Source organism: Bombina bombina, chromosome 1, assembly GCF_027579735.1.
Source record: "Bombina bombina isolate aBomBom1 chromosome 1, aBomBom1.pri, whole genome shotgun sequence".
Classification (NCBI taxonomy): Eukaryota; Metazoa; Chordata; class Amphibia; order Anura; family Bombinatoridae; genus Bombina; species Bombina bombina.
Window position 1 is genome coordinate 1,520,381,931 of NC_069499.1, and position 22,731 is coordinate 1,520,404,661.

Genomic DNA, 22,731 nt, shown 5'->3' on the forward strand with positions numbered 1-22,731 from the left:
AGGATGATCTTCAGGGGCTTAGTGTTAGGTTTATTTAAGGGGGGTTTGGGTTAGATTAGGGGTATGTGGGTGGTGAGTTGTAATGTTGGGGGGGGGTATTGTATGTTTTTTTTTACAGGCAAAAGAGCTGAACTTCTTGGGGCATGCCCCGCAAAGGGCCCTGTTCAGGGCTGGTAAGGTAAAAGAGCTTTGAACTTTAGTAATTTAGAATAGGGTAGGGCATTTTTTTATTTTGGGGGGCTTTGTTATTTTATTAGGGGGCTTAGAGTAGGTGTAATTAGTTTAAAATTGTTGTAATATTTTTCTTATGTTTGTAAATATTTTTTTATTTTTTGTAACTTAGTTCTTTTTTATTTTTTGTACTTTAGTTAGTTTATTTCATTGTAGTTATTTGTAGGTATTGTATTTAATTTATTTATTGATAGTGTAGTGTTAGGTTTAATTGTAGGTAATTGTAGGTATTTTATTTAATTCATTTATTGATAGTGTAGTGTTAGGTTTATTTGTAACTTAGGTTAGGATTTATTTTACAGGTAAATTTGTAATTATTTTAACTATTTTAGCTATTAAATAGTTCTTAACTATTTAATAGCTATTGTACCTGGTTAAAATAAATACAAAGTTACCTGTAAAATAAATATTAATCCTAAAATAGCTATAATATAATTATAATTTATATTGTAGCTATATTAGGGTTTATTTTACAGGTAAGTAAAATAATAATTTATTTAATAAGAGTTAATTAATTTCGTTAGATTTAATTTAGGGGGGTGTTAGTGTTAGGGTTAGACTTAGCTTTAGGGGTTAATACATTTATTAGAATAGCGGTGAGCTCCAGTCGGCAGATTAGGGGTTAATGTTTGAAGTTAGGTGTCGGCGATGTTAGGGAGGGCAGATTAGGGGTTAATACTATTTATTATAGGGTTAGTGAGACGGATTAAGGGTTAATAACTTTATAATAATAGCGGTGCGGTCCGCTCGGCAGATTAGGGGTTAATAAGTGTAGGCAGGTGGAGGCGACGTTGAGGGGGGCAGATTAGGGGTTAATAAATATAATATAAGGGTCGGCGGTGTAAGGGGCAGCAGATTAGGGGTACATAGCTATAATGTAGCTGGCGGCTCTTTGCGGTCGGCAGATTAGGGGTTAATTATTGTAGGTAGCTGGCGGCGACGTTGTGGGGGGCAGATTAGGGGTTAATAAATATAATATAGGGGTCGGCGGTGTTAGGGGCTGCAGATTAGGGGTACATAAGGATAACGTAGTTGGCGGTCGGCAGATTAGGGGTTAAAAAAATGTAATCGAGTTGCGGCGATGTGGGGGGACCTCGGTTTAGGGGTACATAGGTAGTTTATGGGTGTTAGTGTACTTTAGAGTACAGTAGTTAAGAGCTTTATAAACCGGCATAAGCCCAGAAAGCTCTTAACTACTGACTTTTTTCCTGCGGCTGGAGTTTTGTCGTTAGGGGTTAATACATTTATTAGAATAGCGGTGAGCTCCAGTCGGCAGATTAGGGGTTAATGTTTGAAGTTAGGTGTCGGCGATGTTAGGGAGGGCAGATTAGGGGTTAATACTATTTATTATAGGGTTAGTGAGACGGATTAAGGGTTAATAACTTTATAATAATAGCGGTGCGGTCCGCTCGGCAGATTAGGGGTTAATAAGTGTAGGCAGGTGGAGGCGACGTTGAGGGGGGCAGATTAGGGGTTAATAAATATAATATAAGGGTCGGCGGTGTTAGGGGCAGCAGATTAGGGGTACATAGCTATAATGTAGCTGGCGGCTCTTTGCGGTCGGCAGATTAGGGGTTAATTATTGTAGGTAGCTGGCGGCGACGTTGTGGGGGGCAGATTAGGGGTTAATAAATATAATATAGGGGTCGGCGGTGTTAGGGGCTGCAGATTAGGGGTACATAAGGATAACGTAGTTGGCGGTCGGCAGATTAGGGGTTAAAAAAATTTAATCGAGTTGCGGCGATGTGGGGGGACCTCGGTTTAGGGGTACATAGGTAGTTTATGGGTGTTAGTGTACTTTAGAGTACAGTAGTTAAGAGCTTTATAAACCGGCATAAGCCCAGAAAGCTCTTAACTACTGACTTTTTTCCTGCGGCTGGAGTTTTGTCGTTAGGGGTTAATACATTTATTAGAATAGCGGTGAGCTCCATTCGGCAGATTAGGGGTTAATGTTTGAAGTTAGGTGTCGGCGATGTTAGGGAGGGCAGATTAGGGGTTAATACTATTTATTATAGGGTTAGTGAGACGGATTAAGGGTTAATAACTTTATAATAATAGCGGTGCGGTCCGCTCGGCAGATTAGGGGTTAATAAGTGTAGGCAGGTGGAGGCGACGTTGAGGGGGGCAGATTAGAGGTTAATAAATATAATATAGGGGTCGGCGGTGTTAGGGGCAGCAGATTAGGGGTACATAGCTATAATGTAGCTGGCGGCTCTTTGCGGTCGGCAGATTAGGGGTTAATTATTGTAGGTAGCTGGCGGCGACGTTGTGGGGGGCAGATTAGGGGTTAATAAATATAATATAGGGGTCGGCGGTGTTAGGGGCAGCAGATTAGGGGTACATAAGTATAACGTTGGTGGCGGTCGGCAGATTAGGGGTTAAAAAAATTTAATCGAGTTGCAGCGATGTGGGGGGACCTCGGTTTAGTGGTACATAGGTAGTTTATGGGTGTTAGTGTACTTTAGAGTACAGTAGTTAAGAGCTTTATAAACCGGCATAAGCCCAGAAAGCTCTTAACTACTGACTTTTTTCCTGCGGCTGGAGTTTTGTCGTTAGATTTCTAACGCTCACTTCAGACACGACTCTAAATACCGGAGTTAGAAAAATCCCATTGAAAAGATAGGATACGCAATTTACGTAAGGGGATCTGCGGTATGGAAAAGTCGCGGCTGAAAAGTGAGCGTTAGACCCTTTTTTGAGTGACTCCAAATACCGGAGGTAGCCTAAAACCAGCGTTAGGAGCCTCTAACGCTAGTTTTCACGGCTAACGCCAAACTCTAAATCTAGGCCTAACATTCTATTTTCAAATTTTTTCGTTTTTGAATTTTTCAATATAATTCGAAAATATTTGTTCGGATAATAGAATTCAATTTCGAAATGTAATATTCGAATTCGAATGTGACATTCAAATTTGAATGTAAGATTGAAATTCGAAATAGTATTTCTAGTCTAATACTGTCGGCTAGATTACGAGTTGTGCGTTAGGCTGAAAAAGCAGCGTTAACAGGTCCTAACGCTGCTTTTTCACTACCGCTGCTATTACGAGTCTTGCAGGTTTAGGGGTACCGCACACTTCTTTGGCCTTACCGCAAAACGACTTACGTAAACTTCGTAAAGTCTTTTCTCTATGGGACTTCCATAGCGCTGGTATTACGAGTCTGTCCTGGGAGGCCAAAAAGTGAGCGGTACACCCTCTACCTCAAAGATCCCTAACGCATTTTAAAGTCAGTTGTTAAGAGTTTTATGGTACACGCCGTAACATAAAACTCATAACTAAAGTGCTAAAAAGTACACTAACACCCATAAACTACCTGTTAACCCCTAAACCGAGGCCCTCCCGCATCGCAAATACTAAAATTAAATTTTTAACCCCTAATCTGCTGCTTCGGACATCGCCGCCACTATAATAAACATATTAACCCCTAAACCGCCACATTCCCGCCTCGCAAACACTAGTTAAATATTATTAACCCCTAATCTGCCGTCCCTAACATCGCCGCCACCTACATTATACTTATTAGCCCCTAATCTGCCACTCCGGACACCGCCGCCACCTACATTATATGTATTAACCTCTAATCTGCTGCCCCCAACATCTACATTATATTTATTAACCCCTAATCTGCCGCCCAATGTCGCCGCAACCTACCTACACTTATTAACCCCTAATCTGCTGCCCCCAACGTCGCCGCCACTATACTAAATGTATTAACCCCTAAACCTAAATCTAAACCTAACCCTAACACCCCCTTAAATATATATTACAATAAATCTAAATAAAAATTAATATTATTACCTAAATAATTCCAATTTAAAACTAAATACTTACCTATAAAATAAACCCTAAGCTAGCGACAATATAACTAATAGTTAAATTGTAGCTAGCTTAGGGTTTATTTTTATTTTACAGGCAAGTTTGTATTTATTTTAACTAAGTAGAATAGTTATTAAATAGTTATTAACTATTTAATAACTACCTAGCTAAAATAAATACAAAAGTACCTGTAAAATAAAACCTAACCTAAATTACAATAACACCTAACACTACACTATAATTAAATAAATTTACTAAACTAAAAACAATTAAATAAATTAAATTGAATTAGCTAAAGTACAAAAAAAACAAAAATAATAAACAAATTACAAGATATTTAAACTTATTACACCTAATCTAATAGCCCTATCAAAATAAAAGATGCCCCCCCCAAAAAAAAAAAAAAACCCTAGCCTAAACTAAAATATCAATAGCCCTTAAAAGGGGCATTTGCGGGGCATTGCCCCAAAAGTAATCAGCTCTTTTAGCTGTAAATAAAATACAAACAACCCCCCCAACAGTAAAACCCACCACCCACACAACCAACCCCCCAAATAAAATACTAACTAAAAAAATCTAAGCTCCCCTTTGCTCCGAAAAGGGCATTTGGATGGGCATTGCCCTTAAAAGGGCAGTTAGCTCTATTGCAGGCCCAAACCCTAACCTAAAAATAAAACCCACCCAATACACCCTTAAAAAAACTAACACTAACCCTCTGAAGATCGACTTCCATCGGAATTAAGGTAGAAAAAATCCTATTGGCTCAGCATTGGATCAGCCAATAGGACTGAACTTCAATCCTATTGGCTGATTGCATCGATGTCGATCTTCAGGGGGTTAGTGTTAGGTTTTTTTAATGGTGTATTGGGTGGGTTGTATTTTTAGGTTAGGGTTTGGGCCTGCAATAGAGCTAACTGCCCTTTTAAGGGCAATGCCCATCCAAATGCCCTTTTCAGGGCAATGGGGAGCTTAGGTTTTTTTAGTTAGTATTTTATTTGGGGGGTTGGCTGTGTGGGTGGTGGGTTTTACTGTTCGGGGGGGTTGTTTGTATTTTTTTTTACAGGTAAAAGAGCTGATTACTTTGGGGCAATGTCCCGCAAATGGCCCTTTTAAGGGCTATTTTAGTTTAGGCTAGGTTTTTTTTTTATTTTGGGGGGGTTATTTTGATAGGGCTATTAGATTAGGTGTAATTAGTTTAAAAATCTTGAAATTTGTTTATTATTTTCTGTAATTTAGTGGGGGGGGTTTGTACTTTAGCTAATTTAATTTATTTAATTGTTAATTATAGTGTAGTGTTAGGTGTCATTGTAACTTAGGTTAGGTTTTATTTTACAGGTACTTTTGTATTTATTTTAGCTAGGTAGTATTCTACCTAGTTAAAATAAATACAAACTTAAGGTGGGGATTCAAACCATCTCTATCTCGACAGCTTACCATATGGGAAGCTAGATGGCAACAGGGGCTTAGATTGGGCAAACCAATGTCCTTACACTATTCCCTTATGGAAGGCGCTGCCCCAGTCGACAAAGCCCAGCATATTCTGAAATGGGAACGGAAGTTAGACTTTACGAAACCCTCTCTAGAGTGGCAACGCACGCTCCTTTTCACAAAGAAAACCCTTCACTGCATCACCATCCTTGAAACCTACATTAAAGTGCTCACACACTGGTATTATGTCCCAGCTAGGCTGGCAAAGATCTTTCCAGAGGCCTCCCCCACTTGTTGGAGAGACTGCACGCACATAGGAGATATGATCCACATTTGGGGGAGCTGTCCCAGACTTAAACCTCTCTGGAACAAATGTTTCTCTACACTAACCAGTCTTGGTATTAACCTACCCAGAACTCCCGAGACGGCCCTATTTCATTTAGGTGTCTGTAAACTACCCAAACATTATGGGGCTCTCTGTATTTACCTTCTATCAGCAGTTAAACTTAATATAGCGAGATCTTGGAAAAGATCCCTTCCCCCAGCCTGGTCGGATATTATATCCACCATGGCTTACATGTACTCTATGGAGAAGAGCATCTACTATGCCTCGGGTAGGACCGATTTCTTTGAACTGATCTGGTCCGACTGGAAAAACAGCTTCGATACCCTCTGGCTCCCTACCTTCGAAACCTAAATGGCAGAACACCCCTAACCACATGTACAGTAGATCTGACACCACCCTTACAAAAGTCGCACTAACCCCCCCCCCTTGAAATCATCTTAGTGTAATATCCCTACCCTTTGCCCCTTTCCTCTCCCTCCCCCCCTCCCCCCCCCCCCTTTCGATGATAGCCTATGTCCTGTTAGGACACTGATTCACTTTCTATTAAAATTTTCTTCATGTCTGGTTTTCGTAAATGCAATGATATTTGTTGTATTTGTACTTGATGTACGATTGTCTCGTACAGTTGTTGTATCTATTCCACTTTTATTCTAACAAAAATCAATAAAAATTACAAATATAAAAAAATAAAATAAAAATAAATACAAACTTGCCTGTAACATAAAAATAAACCCTAAACTAGATACAATGTAACTATTAGTTATATTGTAGCTAGCTTAGGGTTTATTTTATAGGTAAGTATTTAGTTTTAAAGAGGAATTATTTAGGTAATAATATTAATTTTTATTTAGATTTATTGTAATTATATTTAAGTTAGGGGTGTGTTAGGGTTAGGTTTAGACTTAGGTTTAGGGGTCAATATATTTAGTATAGTGGCGGCAACGTTGGGGGCTGCAGATTAGGGGTTAATAAATGTAGGTAGGTGGCGGCGATGTTAGGGATGGCAGATTAGGGGTTAATAATATTTAACTAATATTTGCGAGGCGGGAGTGCGGATGTTTAGGGGTTAATATGTTTATTATAGTGACGGTGACGTTGGGGGCAGCAGATTAGGGGCTAATAAGTGTAGGTTGTGGCGACATTGGTGGGCGGCAGATGAGGGGTTAATAAATATAATGTAGGTGTCGGCGATGTTGGGGACAGCAGATTAGGGGTTAATACATATAATGTAGGTGGCGCTGGTGTCCGGAACGGCAGATTAGGGGTTAATAAGTATAATGTAGGTGTTGGCGATGTCGGGGGCTGCAGATTAGGGGTTAATAAGTGTAAGATTAGGGGTGTTTAGACTTGGGGTTAATGTTAGGGTGTTAGGTGTAAACATAAATTTTATTTCCCCATTGGAATCAATGCTTGCTTTTTTGCAGGTGTTAGATTTTTTCTCAGCCGCTCTCCCCGTTGATTCCTATGGGGAAATCGTGCATGAGCACGTACGATCAGCTCACCGCTGACTTAAGCAGTGCTGGTATTGGAGTGCGGTAAGGAGCCCAATTTTGCTCAACGCTCACTTCTTGCCTTTTAACGCCGGGTTTGTAAAAACCTGTAATACCAGCGCTGCTGGTAAGTGAGCAGTGAGAGAAAACTGCTCGTTAGCACCGCATAGCCTCTAACGCAAAACTCGTAATCTGGCCGTGTGTTTTTTAAATGTAATATTCGAATTTGAATGTGACATTCGAATTTGACTGTCACATTCGAATTCGAAATAGTATTTCTAGTCTAATACTGTGTTTAAATGTAATATTTGAATGTGAATGTGACATTCAAATTCAAAATAGTATTTCTAGTCTACAATTGTGTTTTATAAATGTAATATTTGAATTCGAATGTGACATTCGAATGTGACATTCGAATTCAAATGTGACATTTGAAAACTGTAAATAACATTCGATAATAGAATTTTTAAGAATATTCGTTCCTATCAACATTCTATTATGTAAATCGAATTTCTACAATAACATTCGTTCTAGCATTTAAATTTGAATATAAACACATTCACCCATCCCGAGCTGAGTGCTTTAATACAAACACATCTGTAAAAAGCTGACTAGAAAATATCACAAGAACATCTCAAGGAAAAAAAGGAGATATTTTACCTAAAAATATCTTTTATGATACATAATATATATATAAAACATAAAAAGACTACATACCCACTTCCTGTAGTGTTAATGAAATCACAGATATTCATAAACTGACCCCAGTCTTCAGATTTAACTGTAGCAGATGTGTTAATGTCTGTAAAAATAATAAGTAAAAGTAAAATTATTATTTTTATATTATTCAAACACTAAAGTCAATAAAATAATATGTCAAGATTAAGATAGAGCATGCAATTTTAAACAACTTTCCAACTCACTTCAATTATCAAAATGTACACAGTGTTTCTGAGGCACCAACTCCCACTGATCATGTGGCAGAATTTGCATATACATATATGCATTTTGTAATTGGTTAATGTCTGTCACATGATATGGGGGAAGGAACATTTAATAAATGATTAAACAAATTTTGGAAGTTTACCAAACGTCAGTCAGTGTAATAACAATCTGAAGATTCAAAAAATAAAATAATTCTATACAAAATTACAAATTCTCTATCCAAGCTCTCTTAAAGGGAACATACAACTTTTTTTTTCTTTCATGATTCAGATAAAGAATGCAAATTTAAACAACTTTCAGATTTTCTTCTATTATCTAATTGGTATCTTTTGTTGAAAAGCATATCTAGGTAGTCTCAGGAGAAGCAATGCACTACTGGAAGCTAGCTGCACATATATGCCTCCTTTCATTGGCTCACCCAGTTTGTTCAGCTAACTCCCAGTAGTACATTGCTGCTTCTTCAGCAAAATAGAATAAAGCAAATTTTATAACAGAAGTAAACTGAAAAGTTGCTTCAAATTGTATGTTCTGTCTGAATTATACACAAAATGTGGGGGGTTATGTCCCTTTAATTCATGCAAAAATAAGCTATGAATCTTTATATTTTAAGAACAATCTGAGCCACACAAAAATCTTAACACAAAAATCTTAACACAAAAATCTTAACAACCTTAATCCACACAAAAAAACACAAATTAAGTTCTCTAGTCATAGGGGTAGATTTGTCAATGTCTGTCCGACATGATACACTGTACGTATCAGACAGACAGACATCGCTGAATACCAACAACATACGCTGTCAGCATTTATCATTGCACAAGCAGTTCACCAGAACTGCTTATGCAATGCCATCCCCTGCAGATTCGCGGCCCGATATATAGGATCGTATAGGATCGGGCGGATTGAAGACCGCAGCCTCAGAGGTAGCGGACAAGTTATGAAGCAGCGGAAGGCTTGCGCGGAAACAAGGGGAATAAGGGCCATTTGGCCCTTGTTAAAGGGCCACTGTAAGTAAATATTTTCTATGCCTGTTACTAACTAACTACCCCAAATACGCTTTTTATCAATAGCATTTCATTAACATATCTCTACCGTATATCAGAAATCTTGTCTGCAAATTTAATTGTTTTCCAAACCCACTCCGTGGGTATCCTTTGCTCTGTACCAATCCGTTTACAATACCTAGGTTTCAAAATGGCGCTTTAAACACAATTTCATTGGTTTAAGTATTTTGAACACGCAGTGCTGAAAATAGTGGGCAGGATAACGTGACATCATCGGCGAATAAAAGATATAACTTTTATAACGTTATGAAACTTTGTTTTGGAGAAAATATAGGTCAGTAGGTTTTAATTAATGTTTATTAACTTTAATATGTTAGTTGTTTGGCTTAAAAATTATAACAGAAAGTAAACCTTTAAATCGCCCCATAGTATCAAACCTATCTAAACAATCCTTTATAATTAGCATAAAATTGTCCTAAACTTTCTCTATAGTAACTAAATCCAGTTTCCTGGGCAATATATACCAGCTGGGCTGATTTGAAATCTTGCAGTCAGTCAGTTGGTCACCAAAATTGTACCTGAAATTTACTAAAATCAAATCAGAATGACATCAGTATAACTTTGTTGTAGACGGTCAAAATGTGCATCTGTTAATGAAGACACATTTTCTGACGCTCACACACAAACAGACACACACACACACACCACACACATACACACCACATAAACACACACACATCACACCACACAGACACACCACACACATACACACCACATAAACACACACACACCATACAACACACATACACACCACATAAACACACACACATCACACCACACAGACACACCACACACATACACACACTACACATACACAGACATAAACACACACCACATACACACACACACACACACACACACCACACACACACACCACAAACACACACATACACACACACACACACACACACAAACACCACACAAATACACACACACCATACACACACCACACATACACAACACATACACCGCACATACACCACACATACACCACACATACAATTTAGAAGTTTTAGATTTCTGGAGTATTTTTTAATCAATCAGAAGGTATAACTACCCTGTGATTTCTATCCCTATGCCAAGTTTCAGGAAGAATTGTACAGTAGCTGTCACTGTAGCTTTGACTAAAAATCCTCAAATGAGTAAACTGAAAAGTGCTGACCCATTATGTGCTTATTTTTTTGTTTGTTTGAACTTATAAATTTGTATCTATTTCTTATTTCCTACCATTTGGTTGGCTAAAATAAATGACTTATTTTCTGAAACCTGCAGCCCTACGCTGCATACTTCTTGTTGTTCTATGTATGAAAAAGAGGTCACGGCCTCATCAGTAAACGTATTCATATATACCTACCTTCCAACTAAACATTTATAGAAAGGTGAAGAAACCTAATACGATCACAGCACACAATAAATAAAATATATATCACCTCCTCTTGTTCTACTATAAAATAATAAAAATGTAATCTATATGTATTTGATTTCCATCTGAAACACAAAATAAGTAAAAATGTGATGGGCGACTGCAGAAAATACACACATTTTAGGCAGGTGTAAAGTCAAACAATAAACTGTTTAAATTACATCCTGGTAATTTCACATTGAAATCTGAATCTTGTACAATAAATAAATGATTGTTAGCTCTGTGTGTGTTATAAAAAATGATATTCGTGTGCCTTTAAATGGACATGAATCTCAAATATTTTCTCTATCCTATTTAAAATAAAAAATTTCAAAAATGTATTGCAGTGCTTTATTTTAATTTCTTTCATGTAATTCATGAGCTAGTGACATATGGGATATACAATCCTACCAGGAGGGGCAAAGTTTCCCAAACCTCAAAATGCCTATAAATACACCCCTCACCACACCCACAATTCAGTTTTACAAACTTTGCCTCCTATGGAGGTGGTGAAGTAAGTTTGTGCTAAGATTTCTACGTTGATATGCGCTTCTCAGCATTGTTGAAGCTCGATTCCTCTCAGAGTACAGCGAATGTCAGAGGGACGTGAAGGGAGTATCGCTTATTTGAATACGATGATTTCCCTAACGGGGGTCTATTTCCTAGGTTCTCTGTTATCGGTCGTAGAGATTCATCTCCTACCTCCCTTTTCAGATCGACGATATACTCTCAATTTACCATTACCTCTACTAATAACTGTTTTAGTACTGGTTTGGCTATCTGCTATATGTGGATGGGTGTCTTTTGGTAAGTATGTTTTTTATTACTTAAGACACCTCAGCTATGGTTTGGCACTTTATGCATTTATATAAAGTTCTAAATATATGTATTATACTTATATTTGCCATGAGTCAGGTTCATGAATTTCCTTCTGCAGACCGTCAGTTTCATATTTGGGGAATATAAACATTTTAAGAAATGTATTTCTTACCTGGGGTCTAGTCTTTTTTTCAATTGACTACTTCTTGCAATTGTGGGTATTAGGCCCGCGGGTGCGTCAAATGCTAAACTTTATTGTGTCATTCTTGGCACGAAAATATTTTTGGCGCGAAAAAATACGTTTATGACGCAACTTCGTCATTTCCGGCGTGATACGTGACGCAGAGACCTTTCACACGGCTGCGTCATTAGTGACGCGAGTGTGTCATTTCCGGTTATTTTTGCTGCCAAAAAAAGTTTACGTTACGTTGTGCATCATACTTGGCGCCAAACTTTTTCATTATTTTAACACCCCTTGTATGTTTGCTTCTTGCTTTTTTCAGAGGTCTATGCTATTGCATTTTTTCCCATTCCTGAAACTGTCATATAAGGAAATTGATAATTTTGCTTTATATGTTGTTTTTTTCTCTTACATTGTGCAAGATGTCTCAATCTGATCCTGTCTCAGATGTTTCTGCTGGAACATTGCTGCCTGACATTGGTTCTACCAAAGCTAAGTGCATTTGTTGTAAAATTGTAGAAATTATTTCACCGAATGTCATTTGTAATAGTTGTCATGATAAACTTTTACATGCAGATAGTGTTTCTATCAGTAATAGTACATTGCCAGTTGCAGTTCCTTCAACTTCTAATGTGCATGATATACCTGTAAATTTTAAAGAATTTGTTTCTGATTCTATTCTGAAGGCTTTGTCTGCATTTCCACCTTCTAATAAACGTAAAAGGTCTTTAAAACTTCTCATTTAGCTGATGAAATTTCAAATGACCAACAACATAATAATTCATCCTCTTCTGATGAGGATCTATCTGAGACAGAAGATCCTTCCTCAGACATTGACATTGACAAATCTACTTATTTATTTAAAATAGAGTATATGCGTTCTTTATTAAAAGAAGTGTTAATTACTTTGGATATTGAGGTAACCAGTCCTATTGACGTTGAGTCTAATAAACGTTTAAATGCTGTTTTTAAACCTCCTGTGGTTTCTCCAGGGGTTTTTCTATATGATTTCTAGGGAATGGAATAAGCCAGGTACTTCTTTTATTACTTCTTCAAGGTTTAAAAAATTGTATCCTTTACCAGCAAAATCTATAGAGTTTTGGGAAAAGATCCCCAAAGTTGATGGGGCTATTTCTACTCTTGCTAAACGTACCACTATTCCTATGGAAGATAGTACTTCCTTTAAGGATCCTTTAGATAGGAAGCTTGAATCTTATCTAAGGAAGGCCTATTTATATTCAGGTCATCTTCTCAGACCTGCAATTTCTTTGGCTGATGTTGCGGCTGCATCAACTTTCTGGTTGGAGAATTTAGCGCAACAAGAATTGGATTCTGACATATCTAGCATTATTTGCTTACTGCAACATGCTAATCATTTTATTTGTGATGCCATTTTTGATGTTATCAAAATTGATGTTAGATCCATGTCTTTAGCTGTATTAGCTAGAAAAGCTTTGTGGCTTAAATCTTGGAATGCTGATATGACATCTAAATCTAGATTACTATCTCTTTCTTTCCAAGGTAATAATTTATTTGTTTCTCAGTTGGATTCTATTATTTCAACTATCACTGGGGGAAAAGGAGTTTTTCTGCCTCAGGATAAAAAACCTAAGGGTAAATCTAAGGCTTCTAACCGTTTTCGTTCCTTTCGTCAGAATAAGGAACAAAAACTCAATCCTCCCCCCAAGGAATCTGCTTCCAATTGGAAGCCTTCTTCAAATTGGAATAAATCCAAGCCATTTAGGAAACCAAAGTCAGCCCCTAAGTCCGCATGAAGGTGCGGCCCTCATTCCAGCTAAGCTGGTATGGGGCAGATTAAGGTTTTTCAAGAATTTTTGGATAAAATCTACCCAAAATCATTGGATTCAGAGCATTGTCTCCCAAGGGTATCGAATAGGATTCAGAGTAAGACCTCCTGTGAGAAGATTTTTTCTCTCACGTATCCCTGTAAATCCAGTAAAAGCTCAAGCTTTCCTGAAGTGTGTTTCAGACCTGGAGTCTTCAGGGGTAATCATGCCAGTTCCTCCTCAGGAACAAGGTTTGGGGTTTTATTCAAACCCATTCATTGTACCAAAGAAAGAAAATTTATTCAGACCAGTTCTGGATCTGAAAATTTTGAATCGTTATGTAAGAGTACCAACTTTCAAGATGGTAACTATAAAGACTATTCTGCCTTTTGTTCAGCGAGGACATTATATGTCCACAATAGTCTTGCAGGATGCCTACCTTCATATTCCGATTCATCCAGAACACTTTCAGTTTCTAAGATTCTCTTTTCTAGACAAGCATTACCAATTTGTTGCTCTTCCATTTGGCCTAGCAACAGCTCCAAGAATCTTTTCAAAGGTTCTGGGTGCCCTACTATCTATAATCAGAGAACAGGGTATTGCGGTGTTTCCTTATTTGGATGATATCTTGGTACTAGCTCAGTGTTTACGTACTGCAGAATCTGACACAAATCAACTAGTGTTGTTTCTTTGGAAACATGGTTGGAGGATCAATTTACCAAAAAGTTTCTTGATTCCTCAAACAAGGGTCACCTTTTTAGGCTTCCAGATAGATTCAGCGTCCATGACTCTGTCTCTAACAGACAAGAGACGTTTAAAATTGGTCGCAGCATGCCGGCACCTTCAGTCTCAGTCATTCCCTTCAGTGGCTATGTGCATGGAAGTTTTAGGTCTCATGACTGCAGCATCGGACGCGATCCCCTTTGCACGTTTTCACATGAGACCTCTACAGCTTTGTATGCTGAATCAATGGTGCAGGGATTATACAAATATATCACAATTAATATCCTTGAATCCCAATGTACGATACTCTCTGACATGGTGGATAGATCACCATCGTTTGGTTCAAGGGGCTTCTTTTGTTCGGCCAACCTGGACTGTGATCTCAACAGATGCGAGTCTTTCAGGTTGGGGAGCTGTTTGGGGATCTCTGAGAGCACAAGGGGTTTGGAAATCTCAAGAGGTGAGATTACCAATAAATATTTTAGAACTCCGTGCAATTCTCAGGGCTCTTCAGTTCTGGCCTCTGCTAAAGAGAGAACCATTCATTTGTTTTCAGACAGACAATATCACAACTGTGGCTTATGTCAATCATCAGGGTGGGACTCACAGTCCTCAAGCTATGAAAGAAGTATCTCGGATACTTGCTTGGGCGGAATCCAGCTCCTGTCTAATCTCTGCGGTACATATCCCAGGTGTAGACAATTGGGAGGCGGATTATCTCAGCTGCCAGACTTTACATCCAGGGGAGTGGTCTCTCCATCCAGATGTGTTTTTTCAGATAGTTCAGATGTGGGGTCTTCCAGAGATAGATCTCATGGCCTCTCATCTAAACAAGAAACTTCCCAGATACCTGTCCAGGTCCAGGGATTTTCAGGCGGAATCAGTGGATGCGCTGACACTTCCTTGGTGTCATCATCCTGCTTACATCTTCCCGCCTCTAGTTCTCCTTCCAAGAGTGATTTCCAAAATCATCATGGAACAGTCTTTTGTGTTGCTGGTGGCTCCAGCATGGCCACACAGGTTTTGGTATGCAGATCTGGTTCGGATGTCCAGTTGCCCGCCTTGGCCACTTCCGTTACGAACGGACCTACTATCTCAAGGTCCGTTTTTCCATCAGGATCTCAAATCATTAAATTTGAAGGTATGGAAATTGAACGCTTAGTTCTAAGTCATAGAGGTTTCTCTGACTCAGTGATTAATACTATGTTACAAGCTCATAAATCTGTCTCTAGAAAGATTTATTATAGAGTTTGGAAGACTTACATTTCATGGTGTTCTTCTCATAAATTCTCCTGGCATTCTTTTAGAATTCCTAGAATTTTACAGTTTCTTCAGGATGGTTTGGATAAGGGTTTGTCTGCAAGTTCCTTGAAAGGACAAATCTCCGCTCTTTCTGTTTTATTTCACAGAAAGATTGCTATACTTCCTGATATACACTGTTTTGTACAGGCTTTAATTCGTATTAAGCCTGTCATTAAGTCAATTTCTCCTCCTTGGAGTCTTAATTTGGTTCTGAAAGCTTTACAGGCTGCTCCATTTGAACATATGCATTCTTTGGACAATAAACTACTTTCTTGGAAAGTGTTGTTTCTTTTGGCCATCTCTTCTGCTAGAAGAGTTTCTGAGTTATCTGCTCTTTCTTGTGAGTCTCCTTTTCTGATTTTTCATCAGGATAAGGCAGTTTTGCGGACTTCTTTTCAATTTTTACCTAAGGTTGTGAATTCTAACAACATTAGTAGAGAAATTGTTGTCCCTTCCTTATCTCCTAATCCTAAGAATTCTTTGGAGAGATCCTTACATTCTTTGGATGTGGTTAGAGCTTTGAAATATTATGTGGAAGCTACTAAAGATTTCAGGAAGACTTCCAGTCTATTTGTTTTATTTTCTGGTCCTAGGAAAGGTCAGAAGGCTTCTGCTATTTCCTTAGCTTCTTGGTTGAAACTTTTGATTCATCAAGCTTATTTGGAGTCGGGTCAGGCCCCGCCTCAGAGAATTACAGCTCATTCTACTAGATCAGTCTCCACTTCATGGGCTTTTAAGAATGAAGCTTCAGTTGATCAGATTTGCAAAGCGGCAACTTGGTCCTCTTTGCATACATTTACTAAATTCTACTGTTTTTTATGTATTTGCTTCTTTGGAAGCAGTTTTTGGTAGAAAAGTTCTTCAGGCAGCTGTTTCAGTTTGATTCTTCTGCTTTTGATTTAAGTTTTTTTCTTTCAAAAATGAAAATAAACTTATTTTTTTGGGTTGTGGATTAATTTTTTCAGCGGAATATGGCTGTTTTTATTTTTATTCCCTCCCTCTCTAGTGACTCTTGAGTGGAGATCCACATCTTGGGTATTGATATCACATATGTCACTAGCTCATGGACTCTTGCCAATTACATGAAAGAAAACATAATTTATGTAAGAACTTACCTGATAAATTCATTTCTTTCATATTGCAAGAGTCCATGAGGCCCGCCCTTTTTATGGTGGTTATGATTTTTTGCATAAAGCACAATTATTTCCAAATGTCCTTTGCTGATGCTTTCTACTCCTTTCTATATCACCCCACTGCTTGGCTATTCGTTAAACTGAATTGTGGGTGTGGTGAGGGGTATATTTATAGGCAGTTTGAGGTTTGGGAAACTTTGCCCCTCCTGGTAGGATTGTATATCCCATATGTCACTAAGCTCATGGACTCTTGCCAAAATGAAAGAAATGAATTTATCAGGTAAGTTCTTACATAAATTATGTTTTTTTAAAAATGGATGTGCCTGTGCTGAATATATACATTATACAATCTTAAAATTATATTAAACCCAATTTTTTTCCTTTCATGATTCAGATACAGCATGCATTTATAAGCAACTTTCTAATTTACTCGTATTATCAATTTTTCTCTTGGTTTTCTTGGTATCTTTATTTGAAAAAGCAGGATTGTAAGCTTAGGAGCCAGCCCATTTTTGGTTTAGTACCCTGGGTAGCGCTTGCTGATTGGTGGCTACATTTATACTTTATATGTGAAGAACATATGTTAATATGCAGTTTAACCCCTTAACGACTCATGTGGTGCAGGGTACGTCTTGCACAAGCTGGTCTTTAAAGACCAGCGACGTAACCTGTACGACATTGGGGTTTAAAGTGGCTGGAAGCGATCCTGATCACTTCCAGCCGCTTTCCAGTTATTGCAGTGGTGCCTCGATATCTGTGGCCCTCTCTGAACCGGACATTGATGGCTGAAAATCGTTGGTGGGTGGGAGCCAAAGTGGGAGGCAGGTGGGCGGCCATCGATGGCGGGATCGAGGGTGTGGCCGCTGTGGGTGCGCACGGACGCGCGCAAGTGCACGGGAGGAGGCGGGCGGGTGCGTGCGTGCTTGCATGGGGAGGGAGCGGGTGGGAAACGCTGCACTACAGAAAAAAAAACTTCCAAGTGGGAGAAAGGGGGGAGGGAATGGGTTAATAAGTTGCGAAGGGATCTTGGAGGGGGTGGGGGGATGGTCTTTTGGGGGGGAAGCTACACTACAGAAAATAAAAAATAAAATAAAAAAAGAAATATATTTTTGTATAAACTGGGTACTGGCAGACAACTGCCAGTACCCAATATGGCACCAAATAAGGTAGAGGGGGAGGGTTAGAGAGCTGTTTGGGGGGATCAGGGAGGTTGGGAGCTAAGGGGGGGGACCCTACACAGCAGCATATGTAAATATGCTTTAAAAAAAAAATACTGACTTTCTGCCAGTACTTAAGATGGCGGGGACAATTGTGGGGTGGGGGAGGATAGAGAGCTGTTTGGCAGGGAAAAAAAACAAACACTAAATTACAGAAAATAATAAAATAATTGCAAGTTTTTTAAACTAATTACACCTAATCTAATCCCCCTAATAAAATAAAAAAGCCCCCAAAATAATAAAAAGCCCTACTCTATACTCAATTACAAATAGCCCTTAACAGGACTTTTTGCGGGGCATTGCCCCAAAGTAATCAGCTCTTTAACCTGTAAAAAAAAGTGCAATACCCCCAACATTAAAACCCACCACCCACACACCCAACCCTACTCTAAAACCCACCCAATCCCCCCTTAATAAAACCTAACACTAACCCCTTGAAGATCACCCTACCTTGAGAAGTCTTCACCCAACCGGGCCGAAGTCCTCAACAAAGCCAGGCGAAGTGGTCCTCCAGACGGGCAGAAGTCTTCATCCAAGCCGGGCAGAAGAGGTCCTCCAGATGGGCAGAAGTCTTCATCCAGACGGCACCTTCTATCTTCATTCATCCGGAGCGGGTCCATCTTCAAGCCATCCGACGCGAAGCATCCTACTAAATGACGGTTTTAAGTGACGTCATCCAAGATGAACAGCCAATAGAATGCGAGCTCAATCCTATTGGCTGATTGGATCAGCAAATAGGATTTTTTCTACCTTAATTCCGATTGGCTGATAGAATTCTATCAACCAATCAGAATTGAAGGGACGCCATCTTGGATGACGTCACTTAAAGGTACCGTCATTTAGTAAGAAGACTCTGGATGAAGAGGATGCTCCGCGTCGGAAGGCTTGAAAATGGACCCACTCTGCTCCGGATGGATGAAGATAGAAGATGCCGTCTGGATGAAGACTCCTGCCTGTCTGGATGACCTCTTCTTCCCGGCTTGGATGAAGACTTTTGCCCGTCTGGAGGACCACTTCCCCCGGCTTCGTTGAGGACTTCGGCCCAGTTGGGTGAATACTTCTCAAGGTACGGTGATCTTCAAGGGGTTAGTGTTAGGTTTTATTAAGGGGGATTGGGTGGGTTTTAGAGTAGGGTTAGGTGTGTGGGTGGGGGGTATTGCACTTTTTTTTACAGGTTAAAGAGCTGATTACTTTGGGGCAATGCCCCACAGAAAGCCCTTTTAAGGGCTATTTGCAATTTAGTATAGGGTAGGGCTTTTTATAATTTTGGGGGGCTTTTTTATTTTATTAGTGGGATTATATTAGGTGTAATTAGTTTAAAAAACTTGTAATTATTTTATTATTTTCTGTAATTTAGATAATTTTATTTAATTGTAGTTAATTTAGGGATTTAATTTAATTATAGTGTAGTGTTAGGTGTTATTGTAACTTAGCTTAGGTTTTATTTTACAGGTACTTTTGTATTTATTTTAGCTAGGTAGTTATTAAATATTTAATAACTATTTAATAACTATTCTACCTAGTTAAAATAAATACAAAGTTGCCTGTAAAATAAAAATAAACCCTAAGATAGCTACAATGTAACTATTAGTTATATTGTAGCTATCTTAGGGTTTATTTTATAGGTAAGTATTTAGTTTTAAATAGTAATAATTTAGTTAATAATAGTAATTTTATTTAGATTTATTTAAATTATATTTAAGTTAGGGGGTGTTAGGGTTAGACTTAGGTTTAGGGGTTAATACATTTAATATAGTGGCGGCGAAGTTGGGGGCGGCAGATTAGGGTTAATAAATGTAGGTAGGTGGCGGTGATGTTAGGGATGGCAGATTAGGGGTTAATAAAATGTAACTAGTGTTTGCGAGGCAGGAGTGCGGCGGTTTAGGGGTTAATATATTTATTATAGTTGCGGCGATGTCCCGTTCGGCAGATTAGGGGTTAAAAATTTTATTTTAGTGTTTGCGATGTGGGGGAGCCTCGGTTTAGGGGTTAATAGGTAGTTTATGGGTGTTAAGTGTACTTTTATGCACTTTAGTTAAGAGTTATATACTACGGCGTTAGCAGTTAAAACTCTTAACTACTGACTTTCAAATGCGTTAGGGATCTTGGAGGTAGAGGGTGTACCGCTCACTTTTAGAAAGACTCGTAATACTGGCGTTAGGAAAATCCTATTGAAAAAATAGGATACGCAATTGACGTAGGTGGATTTGCGGTATTTTCGAGTTGCGCCCAAAAAGTGAGCGGTACACCTGTACCTGTAAGACTCGTAATACCAGCGGGCGTTAAAAAGCAGCTTTGGGACCTCTCAACGCTGCTTTTTAACCCTAACGCAAGACTCTTAATCTAGGCGTATGTAAACATAAATAGGGACGTCTCCCTTAAAATATATCAATAAAATACATATAACACACTTCTAATTAAGAAGTCAAAAGCTCTAATGGATACATTAAGTCATACAGCGTTCTGAAATTCTACAGGAGCGGCTGGTAAGCTACCTGATTTCCATGTTTGACACACAAACACGCTGATACCACTTCTCCTCAAAGGCCTATAGAAGCGGCTGGTAAGCTACCTGATTTCCATGTTTGACACACAAACACGCTGATACCACTTATCCTCAAAGGCCTATAGGAGCAGCTGGTAAGCTACCTTTCATCTGTTAAGCACATATACAAAGTGATACAAACTTTCCTTTAAGGCTTAATAGGCAACATGAATTGGTGCAGAGACATTAGAGGCATTGGAGTCTTTTTTAAGAAGGTGTTTATCCAATATACTCTGGGTGATATTATCTGTTGTTTGCTATTCAGTTACCACCACTTATCTCTACCCCACTTAATGAATCCACCAGAGCTTTTGACTTCTTAATTAGAAGTGTATCTGTATTTTATTGATATATTTTAATCCCTATTTATGTAAACATAGAATTTAGATGTTGATCGTATATTAAATTGATTTTTTTATTTTTCATCCTGGTATCCGTGCTATTTTAGAGCTTTATCTCTGTTACTTGCACACATTTTGTTTTATTTGTTTATCTTTTGGGAAGAGATACACTGAGACGGAGCTTAGGATTCATTTTAACTTGTCATTTTAATTGTCCTATACCCTGACATTAAAATAAAGCTGATCATTTGTCTCTGTGCCAGCAAGTTTTAGAGAAACTAGCCCTTAGTATGCTTTATTGTACTATTGGGCCTAGACTACTAGGCCCAATAGTACAATAAAGCATACTAAAGGGCTAGTTTTTATTAGCTTTTCACAACAGGGGAGTTTGAGTTCATGTGAACCATATAGATAACATTGTGCTCACGCCTGAGGGTTCTAACAGCACAGCACTAATTGGCTGAAATGCAAGTCATTAGATATAGTCATGTGATCAGGGTGCTGTAAGAAGATGGTTAGATACAAGGTAATCACAGAGATAAAAAGTATATTAATATAACCATGTTTTCTGGGCAAAACTGGGGAATGGGTAATAAAGGTATTATCCATCTTTTTAAACAATAAACATTTTTGAGTTGACTGTCCCTTTAACCCCCTTGTCTTAAATGGACACTGAACCCAATTTTTTTTCTTTTGTTATTCAGATAGAGCATGCAATTTGAAGCAACTTTCTAATTTACTCCTATTATCAATTTTTCTTTGTTCTTTTACTATCTTTATTTGAAAAAGAAAGTCCAGAACTTAGGACAGCACTTGTTTATTGGTGGATGAATGTATCCACCAATCAGGAAGAACAGCTCAGGTTGTTCACCAAAATGGGCCGGCATCTAAACTTATAATTTTGCTTTTCAAATAATGATACCAAAAGAATGAAGAACATTTGCTAATAGGAGTAAATCAGAAAGTTGCTTAAAATTGCATGCTCTATCTGAATCACAAATGAAAAAATTTGGGTTCAGTATCCCTTTAATTAACCTTTATCTTTGTGTGTAGTAGCCCCTTTTAAATAATTCCCATTGCAACTGTGAGTTCTTTTATTTGTAAAACAAGCAGGAATATAGAAACCAAGCTGCTGATTTGGCACTTAATATATTTTATTACTTGTGTTATTTTTTTTTACTACTTGAAGTGTTGCCAATTTAAATTTGAAGGAGATGGAACACAACCAAAAGTTCCTTGTCAGTAGAATACCTCAGCAAAATTATTATTGTTGCATATTCAGTAACTTTGCAAAGCAAATATATTTACTAACGGCTAGATTTGGAGTTTGGCGGTAAAAGGGCTGTTAACGCTCCGCGGGTTTTTTTCTGGCCGCACCATAAATTTAACTCTGGTATCGAGAGTTCAAACAAATGCTGCGTTAGGCTCCAAAAAAGGAGCGTAGAGCATTTTTACCGCAAATGCAACTCTCGATACCAGAGTTGCTTACGGACGCGGCCGGCCTCAAAAACGTGCTCGTGCACGATTCTCCCATAGGAAACAATGGGACTGTTTGAGCTGAAAAAAAACCTAACACCTGCAAAAAAGCAGCGTTCAGCTCCTAACGCAGCCCCATTGTTTCCTATGGGGAAACACTTCCTACGTCTGCACCTAACACCCTAACATGAACCCCGAGTCTAAACACCCCTAACCTTACACTTATTAACCCCTAATCTGCCGCCCCCGCTATCGCTGACCCCTGCATTACACTTTTAACCCCTAATCTGCCGCTCCGTAAACCGCCGCCACCTACGTTATCCCTATGTACCCCTAATCTGCTGCCCTAACATCGCCGACCCCTATGTTATATTTATTAACCCCTAATCTGCCCCCCACAACGTCGCCGACACCTACCTACACTTATTAACCCCTAATCTGCCGAGCGGACCTGAGCGCTACTATAATAAAGTTATTAACCCCTAAT

The 22,731-nt window shown here is 38.6% G+C and overlaps 1 protein-coding gene across 3 annotated transcripts in view; it reads right to left on the bottom strand.

Annotated features, from left to right (window-relative positions):
* Window positions 1-22,731, bottom strand: part of TOM1L1 (target of myb1 like 1 membrane trafficking protein) — a 263,459-nt gene that overhangs the window by 175,319 nt on the left and 65,409 nt on the right. For 2 of the 3 annotated variants that reach the window (XM_053708296.1, XM_053708287.1), the window contains exon 2: window positions 8,027-8,111. In XM_053708296.1, the coding sequence (XP_053564271.1) occupies window positions 8,027-8,111 (85 nt within the window). Of the gene's footprint in view, window positions 1-8,026; window positions 8,112-22,731 lie in introns of those variants that run through there. The other variant, XM_053708301.1, reaches the window with a different exon arrangement.